General features: G+C 46.8%; 1 protein-coding gene across 2 annotated transcripts in view; it reads left to right on the forward strand.

Annotated features, from left to right (window-relative positions):
• Nucleotides 1–8,277, forward strand: part of GPT2 (glutamic--pyruvic transaminase 2) — a 32,850-nt gene extending 24,573 nt beyond the window's left edge. For both annotated transcript variants that reach the window (XM_058527730.1, XM_058527731.1), the window contains exons 8-11: nucleotides 1,305–1,479; nucleotides 3,202–3,357; nucleotides 4,411–4,523; nucleotides 5,784–8,277. In XM_058527730.1, the coding sequence (XP_058383713.1) occupies nucleotides 1,305–1,479; nucleotides 3,202–3,357; nucleotides 4,411–4,523; nucleotides 5,784–5,874 (535 nt within the window). In that variant the 3' untranslated portion in view covers nucleotides 5,875–8,277. The remainder of the gene's footprint in view (nucleotides 1–1,304; nucleotides 1,480–3,201; nucleotides 3,358–4,410; nucleotides 4,524–5,783) is intronic.
• The last annotated feature ends 14,190 nt before the right edge of the window (nucleotides 8,278–22,467 follow it).

The raw sequence follows: 22,467 nt of genomic DNA on the forward strand, positions 1-22,467 counted from the left end.
TTTCACAGTCAGTCTCCTGGGTGTTGGTGTCCTGAGTTCTGACCTGTTGCCCTCAGATCCTGACTACCTAGGATCAAGCTGTTTTGCTCAATTGGATTTTCTGCACATCAGCAAAGGATTAAGCAGAAAGTTCTTTCTTTCCTCCTTCGTACTGGAAAGCTTCGGAGATGCCGGAATTTCTCTTTCTGCCTTGGAAAGTCCAGTCGTGGGCTCAGATGGGGATCTGCTCTGCCAGTCGAGTTCGGCAGCCTGACCCCAGAAGCGCTGTAGTGAGAGTCTCTCCATGTCAGGTGCTCTGCGGTTGAGGGGTACAGTAGGCAGAGGGAGGTTGGACCAGGTTCCTGCCTCAGAGTGCCCGCGTTCCTGAGGCCGTTGGTCTGCACGTTGTCAGTCACCATCCAGAGAAGGAGCCACAGCTCCAGAAAGTGTGGCTGATTTGTTTTTTTTTTAACTCATTGCATGATCTCAGCTTATTTTCATGTAATTTGACTCTTTATCAGTCAGGAGCCTTTTGGCAATAAGTAACAGAAACAGCTTGCACTGGCCTACATTGAAGAGGCGTTTTTTTTTTTAATCCATGTTGGTAAAAGGTCCAGGAGTAAAGTCAAATCAGGGACTTAAAGATGTCAGCAGGACTCTGTCTCTGCTTTCTTGCTTTTTCTCATTTTCTTGCTCAGCTCTGCTCTCCTTTGGGTTGGCTTTGTTTTCAGGCAGCAAAGCGTTCCGGCGAAAGTCCTCAGGCTGACACTCGTTAACACCAGTGCATCGTTGCCCCCTGGGGCCTGTGCAGGGGAGGGCTGGGGAGTCGTGTGCCCCTCCGGAGCAGGGGCTAGGGCGTCAGGTGGGGCTCAGGCTAAGCTGCTGTGATGAAGATGCCCAAAAGTACAGTGGCTCAGACAGGGTGCGAGTGTGTCTCTCTTTGACACAACGGTGCAAAGGCGGGGGAGGGCCAGGGCGGGCTCTGCTCTACAAGGTCGTTCAAGGACTGGGGCTGGTGGGGCGGCTCTGTCTTCTCAACACATGGCGTCCATCTCTAGCACTGAGGCTGCTGCTCCAGTGTCTCCAGTTCCCGGGAAGTGGGAAAAAGGAAAGAGATGGGAGAGAGCATGCTGTTTCCTTGTAAGGAAGTGATGTGGGATTTGCACATATCACTTCCACTTGCCTTCCATTGCCAAGAACTCAGCCACACCTGGCCACTCAGTGTTGGGCATGGGGATGGTTACAGGAGGTTCTGGCCAGCCGGATTGCACTTAGTTGAGGTTTCTCTGTAACTGGTGGGTCCTGCCCCCTCTTCAACCCTCCAGGTGTGGCTACAGAGGGGGCTACATGGAGGTGATCAACCTGCACCCTGAGATCAAGGGCCAGCTGGTAAAGCTGCTCTCAGTACGTCTGTGCCCACCAGTGTCCGGGCAGGCTGCCATGGACATTGTCGTGAACCCCCCGGTGCCGGGAGAGGAGTCCTTCGAGCAGTTCAGCAGGGTGAGTCGGCTGTGTCTGTGGCTTGTCTGTATTGCTGCTGCGGCCAGGGTCACCCCGGCTAGTCTCTCCGGATGGCCTCCAGGAGGTGCGCCGAGTTCCTCTTGCTGCCTGACCCACCCCCGTGAGCTTGAGTCTGAGGATGCAGCTGGGCTGTGTTCTGAAGCGGAGGGACCGTGCACCCTTCCCCTCCTCGCCTGTGAGCACTGTGCGTGAGCAGGCACCCAGAGGGAAGGGCCTTGGGTCCCGAGAACACCCTGCGGGGATTCTGTTATAAACTGAGGGAGGAAATGGACGTGACATCGATTCCAGGCCAGGGGTGTGCCTCTGGCCCACCGGGACGTCCTCGCAGCACAAAGTGATACAGTCAGACCCTTCTGATTGCAAGAGACAAAAACCGGACTTGAACTAGTTTAAACGAAAAAGGAATTTATGGGTCTCATGACCAAGAGGTCAGTTCCTACCTGTTCCAGGCTCACAGGTTCACCTCTTTTTTTATTGTGGTAAAATACAGAACATAAAATTTACCATTTTAACCATTTTTAACTGTACAGTTTAGTGCATAAAGTACACTCACATTGTTGTGCAACCGTCACTACCATCCATCTCCAGAACTTTTTCATCATCCCAAACTGCAACTGTGTACCCGTTAAACACTAACTCCGCATTCCCCCCAGCCCCTGGTAACCTCTGTTTTACTCTCTGTCTCTGTGAGTTTGACTACTCCAGGGACCTCGTATGAGTGGGATCAGACAGTGTGTGTCTTTCTGTGACTGGTTTATTTCGCTCAGCATGACGTCCTCAAGGTAGTCCGTGTTGTAGCAGGTGTCAGTACTCCATTCCTTTTTAGGCTGAGTGATACTCCATTGTATGCATATGGTATGTTTTCTTTATCTCTTCATCCGCAGGCCACACCTTTGTGCCCCCTTTCCCAGCAGTCCTTGCAGAAGTCCTGGACCGACTCTGCTCCAGCTTTGGACACATGTCCAGCTCTGAGCCAGTCACTCATTTGTCACGTGCCCCGTGTACACCACAGAGATTGAGGGGGGGAGGGCTGTCTCCTGGAAGCACGTTCTAGGGTGTTCTGTACAGGGCCAAGTCCATTCAGACTGATGGGCAGGGACTGGTTTGTTTTGTTTTGTTTTATTTTTGTGAGGAAGATCAGCCCTGAGCTAACATCCATGCCAATCCCCCTCTTTTTTTTGCTGAGGAAGACCGGCCCTGGGCTAATATCTGTGCCTATCTTCCTCTACTTTATATGGGATGCCGCCACAGCATGGCCTGACAAGCAGTGCGTTGGTGTGCGCCCGGGATCCGAACCCGGGCTGCCAGCAGCAGAGTGCACGCACTTAACTACTACGCCACGGGGCCGGCCCCAGGGACTGGTTTTTCTCGCTCTCAGGAATGACATCCTGGGACAAGAATGGAACCCGTGACACAGGCTCCCCAGGACCTACCTGTGGCCTGCCCCCCCCCCCCAGTGTACTTGTGTGCCCCACGCCCCAGGGCACACAGTAGCCTCTTGGGCTGAGCGTCTGTGGAAGAAGTTCCTGTGGGGGATGTGCGTTGCACCCAGCTCCCTGGGTTGTGGTGCTCGTGTGCATGCACATGGACCTTTCGCCAGTCTGCCCTGTTACCCCGGTGCTGAAGGGACAAGTTCCAGTGGCTGGGGCCATTCTGTGAAGTCCAGAGATGCTGACTCCTGTGCTCTCTCTGTCTCATCAGGAGAAGGAGTCCGTCCTGGGTAATCTGGCCAAGAAAGCTAAGCTGACAGAAGACTTGTTTAACCAAGTCCCAGGAATTCACTGCAACCCCTTGCAGGGTGCCATGTACGCCTTTCCTCGGATCTTCATCCCCACCAAAGCCGTGGAGGCAGCTCAGGTCTGGGGCACCAGCTGGCCGGCTCTCTCACCAGTTTACTGGGACTGCGGGGTTGGGGCTGCTTCAGGCCTTGGGGAGCAAAAGTGCTGGCCCTAGAGGCTCTGGACTTTGTGGCCCGCTCTGTCAGATGGTGCCTAGTACATCAAAGTGACGGGCTCCGGAGGCCCAGCCCCGACAGCGTGCTCTGGTGACGGGACGGGGGGTGGCCCCGGGTGAGCCCCGCCGCTCCAGGCTCTGTTAATGTGGGTGCGCTGAAGGCAGGCGCCCAGGTGTGATGTGATGCATTTAAAACTGAACAGACGTGAGGGAGCACTGAGAGCGTCCCTCCGCCCCTGCCACTGTGCCTGAGAACACTGCTTCTCAAGCTCGAGTGTGGTCACGGACCACCTGGGGTCTTGTCCAGACCCCGCTTCTGGCTCAGGAAGCCTGCGGAGGGGCCCAGGCTTCACAACTCCAGCAAGTTCTCCAATGGTCCCGCAGATTCTACCTTGAGGATCAGGGGCCAGAGCAGTGTTTCTGAAAGTGTCCTGACACCCCCACACCTCCTCAATCTGGCCCCCCCAGACCTGTTGAATCCGAATCCCTGGTGTGGGAGCCCGAGAATCTGTTTGACAGGCTCCCCAGGTTGTGCAGAGCCAGCTGTGAGCAGCACTGTCAACAGTGCCCGAGAAGCTGGTCCCTGCAAGTGCCACCGGGCGCAGAGCCTAGGGCCCCACTGTCGAAGGGCCGTGTGCCTTGGCAGGTAGGAGGCCACCGTCAGCGCTCACGGAGCAGCTGCTGAGGGCGGAGTGCATGGGAAGTAGCCTTGCTCTCCCGGATGGGGATCAGAAGCGCCACAGCCCACAGCAGCCTGAAGTAGCCTTCGCTTCCTTGTTCCCACACCAGCTCCCAGCGGCATCCGGCTCCTGCCTTGGTCCTCGCAGGAAGGGGAGGGGAGGCCGGGGAGGGCCCTGCCATGGGAAGGAACCTGCTGTTTTGATTGTATTTGGCTTTGAGTTTTTAATGTGTTTGTGCAGCACGGAATGAATCCTAAGTTCTGCCCTGCTCCCACAGGCCCATAAGATGGCCCCTGACATGTTCTACTGCATGAAGCTCCTGGAGGAGACCGGCATCTGCGTCGTGCCCGGCAGCGGCTTCGGGCAGAGGGAAGGCACCTACCACTTCAGGTACCACTTCCTCCCTGCACCCGGGCTGCTCCCAGACGTGTGTTGGGAAACTTGGCTTCTTAACCTAGAGCACAGGCGGCTTCAGGGACTGAGGTGTGTGCAGCCCTGCCGCTCCCCCGAGATACACCCCCACCCATCCCACCCCCGTTCTGTCCTGCTGCAGGGCGAAGCTGAGACCGGTGCCCGGGGGGTCAGGAAAACTGGGTGGCCTCCAAGGTCATCTCCTTGACCACCCTGTCCCCCAGCACCGCCTCCATCTATCACATACCGTCTGAACTGTTCCCACGGTGTGTTTTCTTCTTATTTCCCTGTCCCTTTTCAACTCCATGACAGCAGCGTCCAGCGACCATGTGCTCAGTAGCTGCACCAAAAGCCTGCCAATTTGCCACATCCCAAACCCAGGGGAATTAGCTCCACTCACCGTGACGTGCTTCCCGGGGCGCAACTCCACCCCTGCCCAGACGGGGCCTCCCAGAGCTGAACGAGCTGGAGGCCAGTTCTGTTGAGAACAGCACCTTCTCCGTGCACCGTGCTCTCAGATGTCTCCTGCAGCAGATGCTAAAAAAAGAAACGTCATGAGCTTAGCACCTGGAGCCAAGTCTTGACTCGGTCAAGGTGGTGGGCGGTGTGCCCTGGACGGACATACGTGTGCTGTTGGCCTTGCCATCCTAGCTGGGTTCACCTCAGTGATTTCTGGCTCGTTCAGAAAGCGGTTAAATCTCACGGGCAGCCCCTAGGGTTGGGAAGCATATTGACAGTATTGGAGGGGAAATTGGTTACCATGGCAACTTGGGAATTCCTTTGGAGGGAGAGTTATCTCTCGAGGTTCCCACTGTAAGAGACCGACTGCTGGAGATGAAAAAGGCCAGCTAGAAGGAGTGAAGTCTCACTGAGTGTCTGTAGGAAATACCAAGTCATGCTCTAGAGAAGTTCTCTTCACTGGTCAGAATGTTGTGCAGCCTTTTGCGATGATGGGGGATGTGTCTTAGTGAGCTGGAATGCTGCCACCAGCTTATTCTTTGTTCACATGAATTACTTGGGTAAAAAATACATGTATGAATCGGGGGGGAAGTGGTTCAGCACATGCCGGATGCCTTCCTGGGGCTGGAGCTATCACCGCGGACAACACGGGCCCGTCCCCGCGCGGCTCGCCCACACCTCTGGGCACCTGCAGGTGAAGGAGTGAGTTGCTGGGTGCGTTCCTGTCCCCTCTTCTGGAGCAGCTTGTGTCCAGGCTGATGCTGTGCTCTTTCCTGACAGGATGACCATTCTCCCTCCAGTGGATAAGCTGAAGACAGTTCTACAGAAGGTGAAAGACTTTCACATGAAGTTCCTGGAGAAGCACGCGTGAGGGCTCCTCAGGCCCCAGAGCGAGACTGGTCCTCGGGCCTTCCTCCTGATGCCCACCCAGACCAGACTGAACTCGCCTCCCCAGCAACTCTGCCTCAGGCCTCACAAAGGTCACTGGTTGCTTTCGTTGTCATTTTGCCCCAGGAGACTTCTTTCTTTTGTGCCTTGATGTGGGAGCACTTCTCTTCTGAGCAAATGTGAATTGGGGATATCTCAGAAGCCCGGTTTTTTTGATGCAACCAAAGTAGAGGGGACTTGCTCAGCGTATGTGGCCGGCATTCTCTGAATCTGTTGTTACTTCTGGAAGTTCATTTGGGGTTTAAACCAACCAGGGTGTATTGGGTGAGATGTTTCAGATCTGGAGAAACAAGAAGGTGTTGGGAAATATGACTTAACCGTGGTGAGGACTGGAAATAGCAACCTCACCACGTGATCTGTGAAATAAAACCCTTAGCGGTGTGAAAATCTAGTCCTTCCAACAGGAGACCCTGGAAGTCCACTGGAGGCTCCCAGGCGCCCACCCTCTGGCCTGGAGGCAGACAGCCTGTCTCTCAGATGAGACTGGTGAGGCTGCAGTGCATGAGCTGGACTGGATACCAGGCTAGGTTGTGGCGGGCTCTGCGGGCTGTGGCAAGGTCAGGGGCCCCTGCAGCGGAGGAGTGGTGCAAGCCAGGCTCCGAGTTGAACCGGGTCTCCACTTGGGAGCACGCAGCAGGGAGTAGGGACTCCGCACACGTGAGGGCTCTGGGGTGAAGGGTCCTCTTGAGCATATTTAGGCTGGGACCCCCATCTGAGAGGCCCCCTGGACTCCAGGGACACAAGGTACAGACAAGGAATATCCCAGTCCTGTGGAGGGATCCTGCCTGGTGGCATGTGGCTCCATCCCACTGTAACCCAGCTACCAGTCTCTCCCAAGAGCTTGACTGAACACACATCGCCCCCAGCTGGCGACAGCAGGGACAAGGAAACACTGAAAATGTGCTAATGAGGGAGGGGCATCCTCAAGGACTTGATAGTCAAAATGCCCCCCACCGTTCTCCCCCTCCCATAGTGTCTGTGGAGTTTTTTCAAACTGTATTTGGTCTGTTCCCTAGCTCTTACTTGGTCCAAGTGCCTGGTAGCTCGGCTGCTATGGAAGAATACATGTGATCTGATTCGAAGTTGATAAAAGTGTTTTAACTTAATGCAAAGTGTTTTGCCTCCACATCTGCTGCTAGCTCCCCTCCCAGGGTCTGCAGACTCTCCTGTAGCATCAGTCAGCTCTCCAGGCTGGAGCGATGTAGTCCGCCAAGCCTGTAGCTTCCCTGGCGTTAGCAAACTTGGGTAGGGGGCCCCACACACAGTCCCAGAAAGTGGGTGCTACGGGCAGCAGCAGGCTGAGTGCCCTTTTCTCCTTGACCAAGAGCCTCCCTCCTACCATTGGCCTTCCCGAGTGGTCAGTTAGGGAAGCCAAGGCCAGCTCAGGAGTCTGGGGACCCAGCAAGTCTCAAGTAGGATTGAAGGAGCTGGAGCGAGACAGCTGAAGGCATGAGCTCTGAAAGCAGCCTCCTGTGCTGTAATTTCCACACTGGGCTCATGCGGGGGACACAGTAGGGAACTTCACACTGGCCTCACTCACTAGCATTGCAGTTCCCATGAAGGAAGTAACCACAGTCTCCAATAACAAAGGGAATGTTCTGGGACTTTTCCATCCTTAAAAAATTGAGAAAATTGCGTGTGTGCTTGTTGACAGTATATAAACCAGGGTGTGTCCCAGAGTAGTGAGATTTCGGTGGAAAGGTTAAATAGTAGAAGCTAGTATATTTTTTATATTTTTGTAACAATTGCTTTTTTCATGGGGGAGATGGGTTTAGTATTTGTAGTCTTAACAAGTCCAGTAGTTTTTTATAAATCTCTTTAGATTATAAATAACCCCTAAAAACTTTGCAAACATTTACATGATTTTTTAAAAGATGCCGTATACACTTGGTTTGCTTTTAAAATAAATGAATAAAAACATCATAAGGTCAGCTGGTTTAGGAGGTTAACTTCATTCAGGTAGGAATGCTGATCACCACAGATTTGATTTTCTGCAGATTCTATTCTGGTGTCTCATTTGGGCCCCGCCAGAGCAGGCCGTTTGTTGTCTGGATTGCACTTGAAATCAACACCTATGGAGTTTCCTGTCGTTCATCTAGATCCGCGCCTGGGGGCTGCTGGGCTGTACCACAGGGAGTCCATTGCTGTGCACCTCGAGGCCCGACTGGTGGTTGTCCCAACCGTGTGTGGATTTGCAGGAAGAGCTGACAGGCCTGCCTGTCCCTGTTTTCCAATCTAGATTCTCATAGGCATCTCTTGACAAAGGTACTTAATGATGGCTCTGCTGGAAATTTCTAAACAATAAAGTACATGTCCAAAATGGTAACTGTGTTTAACTTTCCTCATAGTTTAAAGCTAAAAATCAAGTGGACTTCACTAATTGTACATCTTCACTCTGTAACTTATGTTTCTAACGCTATATAATGAACATTCTCCCCCAAATACTACAAACTTCAGTCACAGCTTCTCAGTTTCTGTTTCTTCTTAGATGTCAACCCCAAGGACCCTGAGCTGCTTTTTGTCACTTGAGGTGGGAAAACTTCATGGATTCATTGAAATAGAATGTAGTTAAAATGAATACAGACCTTGGCTTTCTCGTGGAGGTGAAATAACTAACAGCTGCTTCCAGGGCTGGGGGAGCTGCAGAAGCAGCACTGGGAGGCCCGTGGGGACGGGGGCAGCGCCTATACGAGGGATTTCATTCATTGCCCCCGACTTTCCCAGATCCACATCAGTTTTCATGTGTGGTTTTGGAATTCAAAACTATTTTTCACCCAAAACTAAAATTTTTATGTTTTAAAGAAAATTTGGAAAACAAAGAAAGGACTCTTTCAGTTGGAAGAAATGGAAACCTACTCAAAGTAGCTTCAGTGGAAAAGAGGAATTTATTGCCTCGTGTGAGAGTTGATTGACGTCCTGGAGGGAAACTGGCTCCAGGCTGGCTTTGGTTCTCAGGGTCATTCTGTTAATGCAAAGCCCGTCTTGACCAGCTCCACGCCGAAGATTCCAGGGAATGACCTTTTTTTTTTTTTTTTTTGAGGAAGATCAGCCCTGAGCTAACATCCATGCCAATCCTCCTCTTTTTGCTGAGGAAGACCGGCTCTGAGCTAACATCTATTGCCAATCCTCCTTTTTTTCTCCCCAAAGCCCCAGTAGATAGTTGTATGTCACAGCTGCACATCCTTCTAGTTGCTGTATGTGGGACGCGGCCTCAGCACGGCCAGAGAAGCGGTGCGTTGGTGCGCGCCCGGGATCCAAACCCGGGCCACCAGTAGCGGAGTGCACGCACTTAACCGGTAAGCCATGGGGCCAGCCCCCCAAGGAATGGGGGGACCAGCTACCTTCGTCCATGTGCCCCTCCCTGAACCAGTTTCTGTGGTCCCGAGAATAGAGTCCTTTGGTTGGCCCTGTGCACAGAGTGCGAGGTAGAAAAGGGGCTTAGAATCGCCAGCCCCCTCAGAGCCATTGGAGAAGAAGCTGCCTCCCCACCCTGTAGGAAAGGGGGTTGGAGGTGGTGCTGCACCAACAAACCGCATTTGCCACAGGTGGCTCTTGAGAGAGGGCTAAGGGAGGGAACGCTGTGTTCAAGGTGGGTTGAGCCATTACTGGTTGATAACCAAGAGGCATGGAGATGCTCTGCATCTTTCCTGACCATGCACACACGGGAACATACACGTCTTGTCTGGGAAACTAAACTTGCTGTAATTTATTATGCGTAGGGTTTATTAGGTAGGTGGGGATTGAGAAAGTTATTATTCTAGATTATTTTGGTATTGAGTTTGCTGTAACACACCTAGAAAGCCTTCAGCAAACATTCGATAAGGACCCAGCATAAGCCACAGACTTCTAGGGAATGGGGAGTCAAGAGCTAATAAGATGTGATCACTGTCCTCAAAAAACCTACAGATGGAACTGCCACCGGCCAGTTCGGGGCTCACATCCTGTCCACCCGGCGGTGCTGGGCTTCAAAGAAGTATGTGGATGAGACATCAGAGGAGGGGATGATGCTGTTCTCTACCAAGTTGTGGGGGTGCATCTACCCACGTCTTCTCTGTGCCTTCTGAGGTCTGCGAGTATCTTCCCTTGGCCTTCATCACGCCCCCAAGCCAGGAAACCCCCCTCCCCAAGAAAGAGGAAGATGAAACTTACTGCCAGACACCCACCCAGCGCTCTTCCTTAAGAGGCCCGGGTCAGCTAGAGTTTCATACTGAGATTTCATTCTCTCACTTAAAAAAAAAAAAACACATATTGACATTTTTTGTCTCCTCCCCAATTTCGTCTGTCTTTGCTCTGAATGCAAATACTGGGGCATCCTCTCGAAGTCCTTTTGAAGATATTAAATTTCAAAACTTTAAAAACATCAAGAATCCTAGTGATACTTAGAACAAAGAGCACAAAAGTGTACATTACACAAAAGTGTAAAATACAAAAAAATATTCTGATTATCAAAGTAAACATGCTCGTGTGGAAAAGCTAGAAAATAAAAGTCAAGAAAATTTGAAATCCCCTGTAATCCTCTAACCAGAGTTAATCAGGCCTAACGTTCTGGGAGATTTTCTCACTGTCCTTTTCCTGAGAATACGTTTACGTGGTGGAGACGTGTGTGTGTATGTGTGTGGTTTTGGATCCTAACTTTTCCCCCTTCAGCATTCGAACGTGGTAATAAAGGTGCCTGGTGAGCCATGTGGTTGGTTCGTCAGTTCTCTTCCCAGCGCCCTCTTCATCAGTTCTCTGGATGGATGGTCATTGAGTTAACTGCACTCAAAGCATTTAGATTGTATACAGTTCTTGGTTTTTAAAGATAATGCCACATAAGAAACATCCTTACCTAAGGAGAGTATTCCCCTCCCTCACCCTTGAATTTAGGCTTGTGTGGAATATTCTTAGGAGTGGGTGTTTTCCATGAACTTCAAGGGACTCATCCCCAGGGCAGAGTCCAAAGTGGTACACACTTTGGCTCCAGCACTTACCAGCTGGTGGGATCACTGAACGTCAGTGTTATCATCTGTAAAATGGGGCTAATAATATCCACTCATGGAATAATAGGATAATTGTGGGCAGTAAATGGGGAGAAAAATGTGTGTTTGTGTGACTTAGCATAGCTCCTGGCAAGTAGCCTCATTTGTTGAGCACTTTCCATGATTATCTCTGATTTAGAGCAGTGCTGATATGATGCATGTTCAATAAACATTTAACCTGAAGGGGAAAATATGCCCTCGATATGCTGGATACAATATGAGAATGACACTTTGAGGCAACAGAACCATTTCCCAACACTTCTGAACATATTCTGCTAGGCAAAGCACACTGGTTAGATATTTTTTTTGTCAGTGGTAACTTTTTTTTTTCAGTCACAGTTTCTGAAATAAAAAGGGATTGGGTCCATTTACACTAGTCTTTATGAAGTAGGTCCAACTTAAAACTCACTTTTCAGGGGCCAGCCTGGTGGCGCAAGTGGTTAAGTGCGTGCGCTCAGCTGTGGCAGCCCAGGGTTCGCTGGTTCGGATCCCAGGTGCACACCGATGCACCGCTTGTTAAGCCACGCTGTGGTGGCGTCCCATATGAAGTAGAGGAAGATGGGCACGGATGTTAGCCCAGGGCCAGTCTTCCTCAGTGAAAAAGAGGAGGATTGGCGTCAGATGTTAGCTCAGGGCTGGTGTTCCTCACCAAAAAAAAAAAAAATCACTTTTCACAGCTCAAGTGTAACTGGATGTTTGGTTTTGGTGCAGGGCCATCTTGACCCACTGGTGCTGGTTAGGCCCTGGGATCATTTGGACTCCTTGGTATTTTCATGTGGTCACGTCCTCCCCCACAGGACCTTTGTGAGCCTTTGTCCCTCTATGGTTAAGGTAAGCTGCTGTTTGCCACTTCTGACTTAAAACTTTAAAGCAAGATGCCCTCAATCTTCTGGGTCAGTATCATGATCCACGTTGGGTGTCAAAACTCCACTCAAGGGAATAGAGTGTGTAAGTTAGGATTCCTTTGGTTGTCCATGACAGAATACCAAAGCTGAGAAGTCAAGAGCTGTCTGACCCACACTCACCCTCTCCGTCTCTTCCTCTCTCCTCCAAGCTAAGGAGCTACCTTGCTCTCAGGTGAGTCTGCACCCTGCTCTGTGGATGGGCCAACAAGTCCATCACAGAATTTCCTCACTTGAAACACAGGGCCTAATTCTCCCAAGTCTGAAATTATTAAAAAAACAAAAACAAAAACAAAAAACAAAAACCATGAAACTCACGCCCCAAAGACAAACATGGATCTTGTCTCAGGGAGAAGAAGGGGTCTTCAGTAAGACAAAAAAACTGATGTTCAAAGAGAATCAGACGACCCAAAGGCCTTCATGTGTTTCACTCTGAAATTCTTCAGTTGCTTTGAAAGTCCCCAGCTACATCCCTGCCCTTCCCGTGGCTTGGTTATCTGATTTCTTGGATTCTAAGAGCCAACAAATCCTCCCTTTTCCCCACATTAACTGCAGTTAAGTTTCTGTTGCTTACAGACAAAGCATGTTAGTACATGCATAGAAAAAATAATAATAATAAAGAAGTTATATATATCTGGTCTATAGATGCTCAAACAACTGCTCAGCTTGATTTTTACTAAAGGGGAGGAGGAAATGGTGTGACCACAGCTGCTCACAACTCTTGCCAGTTTTGTCAGAGCAGTAGGTGAGGCTGGGGCTGGCTTGACCGCTTGAGAAGGCAGTGTGGATCTTGAGCAGGGAGCAGGGCCTCCTGGGTCACCTTGAGATAGCACTGTACTGAAATAGTATTTGATTATGGAAATCCGTTTCTCTCACTTTCTCTCTCTCTCTCTATCTCTCAGTCTCCATTTCTCTGTTTCTGTCTTAAAAGACACAGGATTTTTCCCCATAATGTTGTTCTGTCCTAAAATACGTAAGCTGACAAATCCTTAAGAATAATTCTTAAGAATCATTAAGCTGCTAAAAAGTTGCAAGCCCTTATTTGTCTTTAGAGCATTGCTGGATCCATCAGATTTAGTATTTAATTGCTTAATACAATCAGATGTTCCTGAAAAAAAATGTGTAAATCAAAGGATTTTTAAATTTTTGTAATTGTTGCTTTTTAATAATAGATGTGTTTGTTGTGAAAAAAAATTAGAAAACACGGGTAAGAAAAAAAAGAACGTCACTCATGGAAATATGAATATAATCTGGGTAGTGCAGAATACAAAGGGTTTATTGTTAATTTTGTTAGGTGTGATAATGGCATTGCAAACACATAAGAAACATCCTTTTTAAAGATGCATGTTGAAGGATGTGTGGATAAAATTCAGTGATGTTTGATATTTGCTTTAAAATATTTCAGAAGAGAGAGGTCAGTTTAAAAAATGAGATGAAGCAAATGTGGCCAAATATTGGTAATTAATGAATTGGGGGAATGGATATATAGAGGTTCATTATATTCTACTTTTGTGTATATTTTTGTAATAAAAACATTTTAAACACCTATAAACCTCAAACGCAGAGAAAATCATTATTTTCAACTTTGTGTATATCCTATCAGAACAGTTATGCAGACATATATTTTAAAAACAGCACATATTGAATGCATTTTCTATTATACAATTAACAATGTCATAAAATACTCTTTACAACGATGTTTACAACCTTCTATGCCTTGAATGAATCTAACACAATTTAACGGGGGATGTTCAGGTAATTTCCAATTTCTCACAATCATAAACAATCTTTCAACAAACATTCTTGTATTGAATCTTGTTACACAGCCATCATTCCCCTAAGATAAAGGCCTAGAAAGGAAATTTCCAGAGGAAAAAATGTTTAGGCACCAGGGGGAGCTGGTCACCTATGGGATCCCCAAGGGCAGTGTTTTTATAAAAGCAAACGCTTGCCCTCTAATTTGGCAGCCAAGCCCATTTCGAGTGTCAGATTTCAGCTTTGTAAGATGAAAGTGCAAAACACCTAGGCACACGGCTCCTAAGCAATGCCTGGTACCTGGGAACACTTCACAGAGCCCATCATCTTTGAAACTCTCTTACTAAGACGGACAACGGTGGATTAAATAAACATTGTGGGCATATGCCAGTTGTATGACTATCTCAGGTTAGAAGGTCTGTGCATTGGCAGGGGTAGGTGGTGGGTGGGGTGGGTATGCACACCACAGTCTAGTCAGTGGAGAATGTGTTATTTCTTTATTACTCACTGCGCAGGTTTTAGTCGTCAGATGATTCTTTCTGGTACATTCTCTTGTATGCAGCCTTGAGGTTGTTTGACCTTTGACTGGCTTTGAGATCTCCCTCAGACTCTCGCACCAGGTTGAGGCAAGGAAATCAAGATGTTTAATAGTTGACTTGCCTCAGAGGTTGTCAAGATCTTAATTGAGTGTTCCTTGGGCCCAGGAGCTGCCCCACAAGTCCCTTCCCTGATAGACACACTTTTCTCTGTCAGAAAGGGTGCTCTAGGGATGACTGCCCAGCACGCCTGGGAGCTGGTCATAGATGACAGTGGAAAAGGACGGAAGCACAGAGGCCAGGAGTAGAGGCAACACCAACTCCCTGCCTCTCCCTGCCCTCCTTCCCTGCAAAATGTGAACAACTGAGGTTTCCCAAACACATAAAATGCTGTCACCTTCCAGTCTCAAGTCTTTCTATATGGAAATGGTGGTACTGGCACTGCCCAGGTCATGTAATTTAGGTGAGAATGGCCCCACCTCAGGCTCACACTTGTGCGTGTGACCCAGGCTCAGTGACCCTGACCGCAGTGGTGATGGGTTCAGGGATAGCATATGACCAACACCAGGCCAATGAGAGTCCTGCCCAGGACTTGCTGGAGTGTGGAGCAAGCAGAGCCCCTTTGCAGGGGCTGTTGACTGGGTTGATAGCATCGAGTTGAGGAGCATGGGCGCTGCAGTTTGGACTTGAATTGGAATCCTCTCTTCATCACTTATTGGCCATGTGACCTTTCTGAAATTCCTTAGTATCGCTGAGATTTGGCTTTCTTATCTATAAACTGGGGCAATAATACTTTCTACCTTACAGGATTGTAGGTTTCATATAATATAACACATGTAAAACACTAAGTGCTGAGCCTGGCACATATCAATCATTCCACGATGTTGGTTGGCTGTTACGACACCGCCCACACCTTGAGATGTCGAGGCAGCAAGCTTCCATCTTGCTAAGCCTGTTGGTCCACAGCACTATTGCTCTCTCCCCAAATGTATATATATATATCTGTCCTTTTCCACTGTCAATATATATATAAATGAGGCATTACCAGATGACCATACACCTGGGATTCTCTGGGAAACTCTCAATTTCAAATATTTGATACTGTTGACAGAAAACAAGTGGCAGCTTCTGGTCAAAGGAACATAGTTCCTGTCCTTCTGTGATAGGAATGGACCATTGCTCTGGGCGTGTGCTTTAAGCCGTGCTAGAAGATAGAGTGATTTGTGCTGGGGCACCCTTGTGTCAGGTAGGACGCAATTGGTTGCCAAGTGACAGAAAACCCAACTCAAACTGGCTCTAATTCACAAGAACTGAGAGTGAGGAAAGTAGTGGTGCCTTGGAACAGGAGGAGGCAAACTTTCCCTGCAAAGGGCCAGATGATAAATATATTAGGCCTCCCTGGTCTCTACTGTAACTGCTCAACACTGCTATTGTAGCACAAAAGCAGCATAGAAAATATGTAAAAGAATGAGTCTGGCTGCGTTCCAATAAAACTTTATTTACAAAAACAGGTGGTAGGCTAGATTTGACCCATGGACTGTAGTTTGCTGACCCCTGGCTTGAGAGGAAAACCAGAGGATAAGCACCCAAAGAGAGGGGATTGAATGAAGGTAGCCAAAATACAAAAAATGCCCATTATAAGCCCCTAACATGCCTGACATAGTCTGCCTTTTCTGTCCTCTTCTAGCAAACAAATGAGGTGACTAGCCTGGGCCAGGGATCCCATCTATGTGGATGGAACAAAGAGAGGTTCCTTCTCTCTGTATATCTACTGTATCAGGAGTTCAAACTCAGGACCTTAAAGAAGGATGTGCTGCATGCTGGGGAGCTTGTGTGCTGAGATTTTACTTCTTTATAAGCTGATTTCTTTTGTGCCAACTCTAATTTCTGAGGCAGATCTCTGGACCCATGATTGTCCATGAATCAAGACTCTTGGACTTTCAATGATACAAGATAATGTATTGTGGGCTACTCCGCCACCAGATGTGCCTCAGTTCTTATGAATGCTGGTATGTTTTTGTGAATTGCAATCACAAGATGTCTTAGATGTAAGTATGTACTGGTCATTAATTAACCATTAACCACACACTAATTAACCATTATGTACTCATTCTTTGGAATGTCTTGGTCAAATAAAAATGTATACCATTGGCAAAAGCCTTCTAAAGATTTTATGTGGACTGAATATTAAATAGTTCGAGGAATCTTGTGTTGAACAAATGTAGTCAATAATCCTCTTAAGTAAATATGAGGAAGGACAAGGAAACTCTGTGGACAAACTCTTTGAGACCGAAGCCATTCTGAAAACAAGAAGTCAGAGGATTTCTAAAGGAGTGATGGCAGAGCTGGCCAGTGGAGCACTGCTTCTCCATCCTTGAAGTCTTGGAACTTTCCCACCTCTGAAGCATCAGCTCTGACAAGAGCCTAACCAATAATTGAATGTCTTCTTTGATAGCAAGAAAATGAATCATTCAAAGCATAAATTCTTATAGGGAGGCCACTACAGTGGACATCTCTAGACTCTCAGGATACATGGGGAAGATCCAACACTGTCTATCTTTCCCAGGATGATGATTCTGGGTATCTAGCTACTGACTAATATGTAAGATCAAGCCAGAGAGAACCTAGACCCTAAGGAGCTTTAGCTATAAGACATCCCTGGACCAATGGGGTAAGAATGAGAATGGGATGGAGTGTCATCATGCTGTCTCGTTATGCCACTGCTACCCATATTGACAGGCTTGTTTGGAGAGCCTGGTCATCGAGAAGGTTGGAGACAAGGGATTAGCTATGCTTTCAAGGGACTAGCTCAACCCTCCCAGTGAGCTCTGTAGAATCCACCTTTAGATGCCTGAGCAAAGCCAGAACCTTGGATACTTGAGTCCAGCTGAAATCAGTTGCCCATAAGGGAAGCCCAGTTCCCAGTGACATCAGGATTAGTACATATGGCTCATCCTGGGCTGTCTTTAGTTGGGTGTTTCACTGAAAAAGGACCTGTGGTGTCTCAGGAGGTGGTCTACACAGGCGTTCTCCTTGACTGGATCTTGTGTCCTCTAAAGTTAAGTAGACCACTCTAAATATAGATCCCCATTTTATGGCTTTGGTTCTACTGTGAGCTACATCATAGCTTTCATGACTGAAAAGTGTGCCTTAATAAAGTAAAAATGTCAGTACAGGGGAAGATTGGCAACAGATGTTAGTTCAGGACGAATCTTCCTCAGCAAAAAAAAATTCAATACAGTCATGCACTGCATAATCTAAGTTTCGATCAACAATGAACTGCATATGTGGCCGTGGTCCTATAAGATAAGTACCTTATAGCCTGGGTGTGTAGTAGGCTATACCATCTAGGTTTGTGTAAGTACTGTAGGGGAGGAAGAAGTTTTCTTCTACCCTTCTAGGTTATTCTGGCTAAGAATTAAATTAACATGAGACAGATTAACAGGAGGCAAACAAACAAAAGTTTAATAACATGTATACATGGGAGAAACCCAGGAAAGCTGAATAACTCGCCAAAATGGCTGAAGCCCTCATCTTAAATACCATCCTCAGATAAAGACAAAAGAAGATCTTGAGTGGATGGGGGAGAATCAGGGACTTTAAAGGGAAGGCAGGCAATTCACAGGTAGGTGAAAAGGAGCAAACATTTGGAAAACAAGTGTTTGGCCACACAGAAACAGAAGAACACAGAGGGGAGCCCAACAAACAGGCTTTTCTAGGTTCCTCCCTGTCTACCACTTACTTCTTATTATGCTAAGGTGATAGCTTGCTTCCTGAGACAGGTGTTTTTTTTTTGCAGGGGAAGATGTGCCCTAAGCTAACATCTGTTGCCAATTTTCCTCTTTCTTTCTTCTTTTCTGTCCCCCAAAGCCCCAGTACATAGTTGTGTATAGTTGTAAGTTGTGGCTCTTCTATGTGAGCCATCACCACAGCATGGCTACTGACAAACAAGTGGTGTGGTTCCGTGCCTGGGAACCAAACCCGGGCCGCCAAAGCAAAGCACTCCTAACTTTAACTGCTAGGCCATCAGGGCTGGCTCTGAGACAGGTTTTTTTAATCTGAATTCTTTTAGGCAGTTAAGGGGGAGGTAACAAGAAAAGCTTTCTGAGTCTTTTGTTTCTTAAAAATAATCAGCCTAAAATAATCCTCACGTTGAAGAGACACATTTTGGGGTGGCAAATTTTATTCCCCTTCAGTACACTCTATGATGTTCACACAATGACAAAATTGCCTAATGATACATTTCTCAGAACGTGTCCCCATTCTTAAGTGATGCATGACTAATCATAACTTGTTTGGCAAGCAAAATATTTCATCATGAGGTCCTTGGTGGTGAAGAGGTTGAGAAATCACTGGTGTCTAACACTGTTGGACTATATTCATTTTAAACATATTTTGGTTCTGTCCCCTGATTCTGGTATACTCACAGGCATATATTATTTTTGTAGAGTTCCTTTTTAGGGATATAGGTCATTATTTCAGACCCTCCAGATCTTAGATTTGGTTCAGAAGATCAAGAGGCACTTCTTCAGTCAATAAATATTTATTTAGGTTCTACTATGTGCCAGTGTTCTACGCATTATAAGCTCAACTTTGTAATCTGTGCACTGTGTACAAATGCATAAAGACATATTTATGAAGATGTTATCCATATCATTGTTTGTAATAAGAAATAATTGGAAACAATCCAAATATCTATCAATAGAAGATTGAATAATGTTTCATCCGAACAGAACTTTGAGATCATTAAAAAGATGTTGATCTTTATATATTAGTATGCAAAGATAGCAAAGGAATAATAAAACCAAAGAAAAGTTGTAAAATAAGTTGTATCCATTTTTACATACCTACACATGAGAAACTGGTAAAAGTAGTTGCATAAAAACTAATCTTCAGCAGCCCAGGGTGCGATCTTCAGATCCTGGGCGTGGACCTATGCACCGCTCGTCAAGCCACGCTGAGGCGGTGTCCCACATAGAGCAACTAGGAGGATGTACAACTTTGACATACAACTATCTACTGGGGCTTTGGGGAGAAAAAAGGAAAAAAGGAGGAAGATTGGCAACAGATGTTAGCTCAGGACCAATCTTCCTCAAAACAAAACAAAATAAAACAAACTAATCTGTTTTTATTGATAGACTCATGAGTATGGGATTTGAGGGAGAATGGATTATTCATTTTTCCAAGTCACATAGTTCTGTAATGTTTGATTTTTTAATGATCACGTACAGCCCTCCTAACAAAAAAAATAATTTGTAGATCCCGAGGGGATTAGCTGTTCACATAGACGGGTAAAATACATCACGGATTGAAGGGTCTCCACCTACCACTGCTCAAGAGCTCTCAGGTACTTTTCTTCCTATAGCTGAGAAGTCAGGTCTTCCGGTGTCCTTTTTTTTTGAGGAAAAATCCCTTGCAACTGGACATGAATTAATCACAAGACTTTTGAAGTAATTATTAGATTATATGCATCTCTTTGTAATCAAACTCCAGCTATTTATATCAATATAAAATGTGTTTACTTAACACTGAAAGAACATAAAGCTTCCAAGGTAGCATGCCAGAAAAGGAAGTCTAGGTTTATGGATCTAACTTACTCTGTGGCATAAGTAAATGGTTGGCAGGGAGAGGCAAGAAAATGAGTGGGTACAATCAGTACTTGGGGCAAGATACACAAGACCTAACTGATGCAGTTGTTGAACAGTGACTTCACGTAGGCTTCCCAGGGAAATGATAGTTACTAGACAGCGTCTACAATGTCGTGCCTGCTCCCAGGGCCAGATGACTGTGGCACGTAAAGCAGCTACTATACCACAGTGAACACTGCAGGTCATCTCCCACATTACCAATTTTGGTTAAAATTCTTTATATGACACCAAAAGCACAAGTAACAAAAGAAAAAGTAGATAAACTGGACTTAAAATTAAAAACCTTTGTGCTTCCAAGGACACTATAAAGAAAATGACGACAACCCATGGAATGGGAAAAAATATTTGCAGATCAAATGTCTGATAAGGGTAAACAAACTGCGGTACCTCCGTACAATGGAATCTTATTCAACAATAATAAGAAATGAGCTACCACACCAGGAAAAGATATGGATGAATCTTAAATGCATATTGCTCAGTGAAAGCCAGTCTGAAAAGGCTACATACTATATGACTATAATTGTAGGAAATTCTAGAATAGGCAAAACAGTAAGAAACGGTTGCCATGGGTTCAGGAGGGGGACAGGGGAGGAGTTGAATAGGTGAAGCACAGGTGATTTTTTTAGGGTAGTGAAACTACTCTGTATGGCACCGTAATAGTAGATATGACACTATGCATTTGTCAAAACACATTGAACGTTACAGCACAGACTCACCCTTAATGTATGCAGACTCTTAAAAACTATTTAGGGGCCGGCCCCGTGGCTTGGTGGTTAAGTGCGCGCGCTCCGACGCTGGTGGCCCGGGTTCGGATCCCGGGCGCGCACCGCGGCACCACTTCTCCGTCCATCCTGAGGCCGAGTCCCACATACAGCAACTAGAAGGATGTGCAGCTATGACATACAACTATCTACTGGGGCTTTGGGGGGAAAAAATAAATAAATAAAATCTTTAAAAAAAAAAAAAAACTATTTAGGAGGTGGTGAGGGGGTGTCCTAGGATGGAATGCAGAATGCAACACACAATCTAACTATATTACACAACACGTGAAACAGTCTCACTGAAGGGGGTGGGGAGGCGCTGACCTCCTTACCTTTGGAATTGGAGTCTGTAAAATTAAAGAAAAAGAAACTATATTTAGCACCACACTCTAGTTGATCAAGTTGTTGCCCGCGTGGGCATGGGTTAACAATTCTGATACACTGTACGTGGATACAAGAATTGAACTAAGCAAATGGTTGGCAGATGGTGGGAGCAAGGTTTCTCAATATTTCACTGAAATAGCACCATACTGGTTCATTCACCTAAGTAGTACTTGTAGAAACAACTGTTATACATGTGCCTTTACAGAGTTTTTAACATGCTACATGTGTGCTGAAGTGTTTCACTGAAATAACACTGTGGTATTGTGATAGAATAATGAATATGTATTTGATCTTTGTCCCCAGTTGCCGGCACAGAACTCCTAAAACTGTTGGAATTTCCCAAGTGGGTGAGAGGAGTCTTTTTTTATTTACTTTCAACTATATCTGAGTTTATGCTAATGAAGTGACTCTTGGAGGATGGGGGCTGGTTACCAGAGGAATCAACCACATGATAAGAGAGTTGGAACTTTCAGCAAACACCCCTCCGGAAGGGGAGTGGGGCTGAGAATGAGCTCAATCCCCAATGGCCAATGACTTAATCAATCATGCCTATGTCATGGAACGTCCATAAAAACCCTCAAGGATGGGGTTTGGAGAGCTTCCAGGTAGGTGAACACGTCAAGGAGCGGGAAGAGTGATGTGCCAGAGAGGGCATGGAAGCTCTGCATCACGCCCCCATACCTTGCCCTATGCATCTCTTCCATTTGGCTGTTCCTGAGTTGTATCCTTTACAAAAAACTGGTAATCTAGTAAGTGTTTTCCTGAATTTTATGAGCCATTCTAGCAAATTATCGAACCTGAGGAAGGGGCTGTTAAAATCAGGGCTACCCCTGATTTCTAACCAGTTAATTTTAGAGTGCAGGAGACATCTCGGGACGTGTGGTGTCTGAAGTCAGGGCAGTCATGTGGGACTGAGCTCTTAACTTCTGGGGTCTGCGCTAACTCGAGGTAGTGTCAGAAGTGCTGAGCAGAGGAAATAGGTTTTTCTTTTAAACATTATACTGATTTCATTCCTGCAACTAGTACTGTTAGAATACTAATAAGGGACAGCTTGCAAAATATCTGACAGGTATTCCTCAAAACTGTCTAGGTCATCAAAAACAAAGAAAAGCTGGGGCCAGCCTGGTGGCGCAAGCGGTTGGGTGCACACGCTCCACTGTGGCAGTCCGGGGTTCTCCAGTTCAGATCCCAGGGGAGCACTGACACACTGCTTGTCAGGCCATGCTGTGGCGGCGTCCCATATAAAGTAGAGGAAGATGGGCACGGATGTTAGCCCAGGGCCAGTCTTCCTCACAAAAAAAAAAAAAGAAAAAGAAAATCGGAGAACTGTCACAGCCAAGAGGAGCCTATGAAGATATGGACTAAATGTAATATGGTATCCTAGAACAGAAAAAGGTAAAAACTAAGAAAATCTTAATAAAGTATAGGGAAAGGATTTGAATAGACATTTCTCCAAATATATACAAACGGCCAGTAAGCACGTGAAAAGATGCTTAATTAACATCATTAGTT

The sequence above is a fragment of the Diceros bicornis genome, chromosome 32 (assembly GCF_020826845.1).
Source record: "Diceros bicornis minor isolate mBicDic1 chromosome 32, mDicBic1.mat.cur, whole genome shotgun sequence".
In the NCBI taxonomy this organism is placed as follows: Eukaryota; Metazoa; Chordata; class Mammalia; order Perissodactyla; family Rhinocerotidae; genus Diceros; species Diceros bicornis.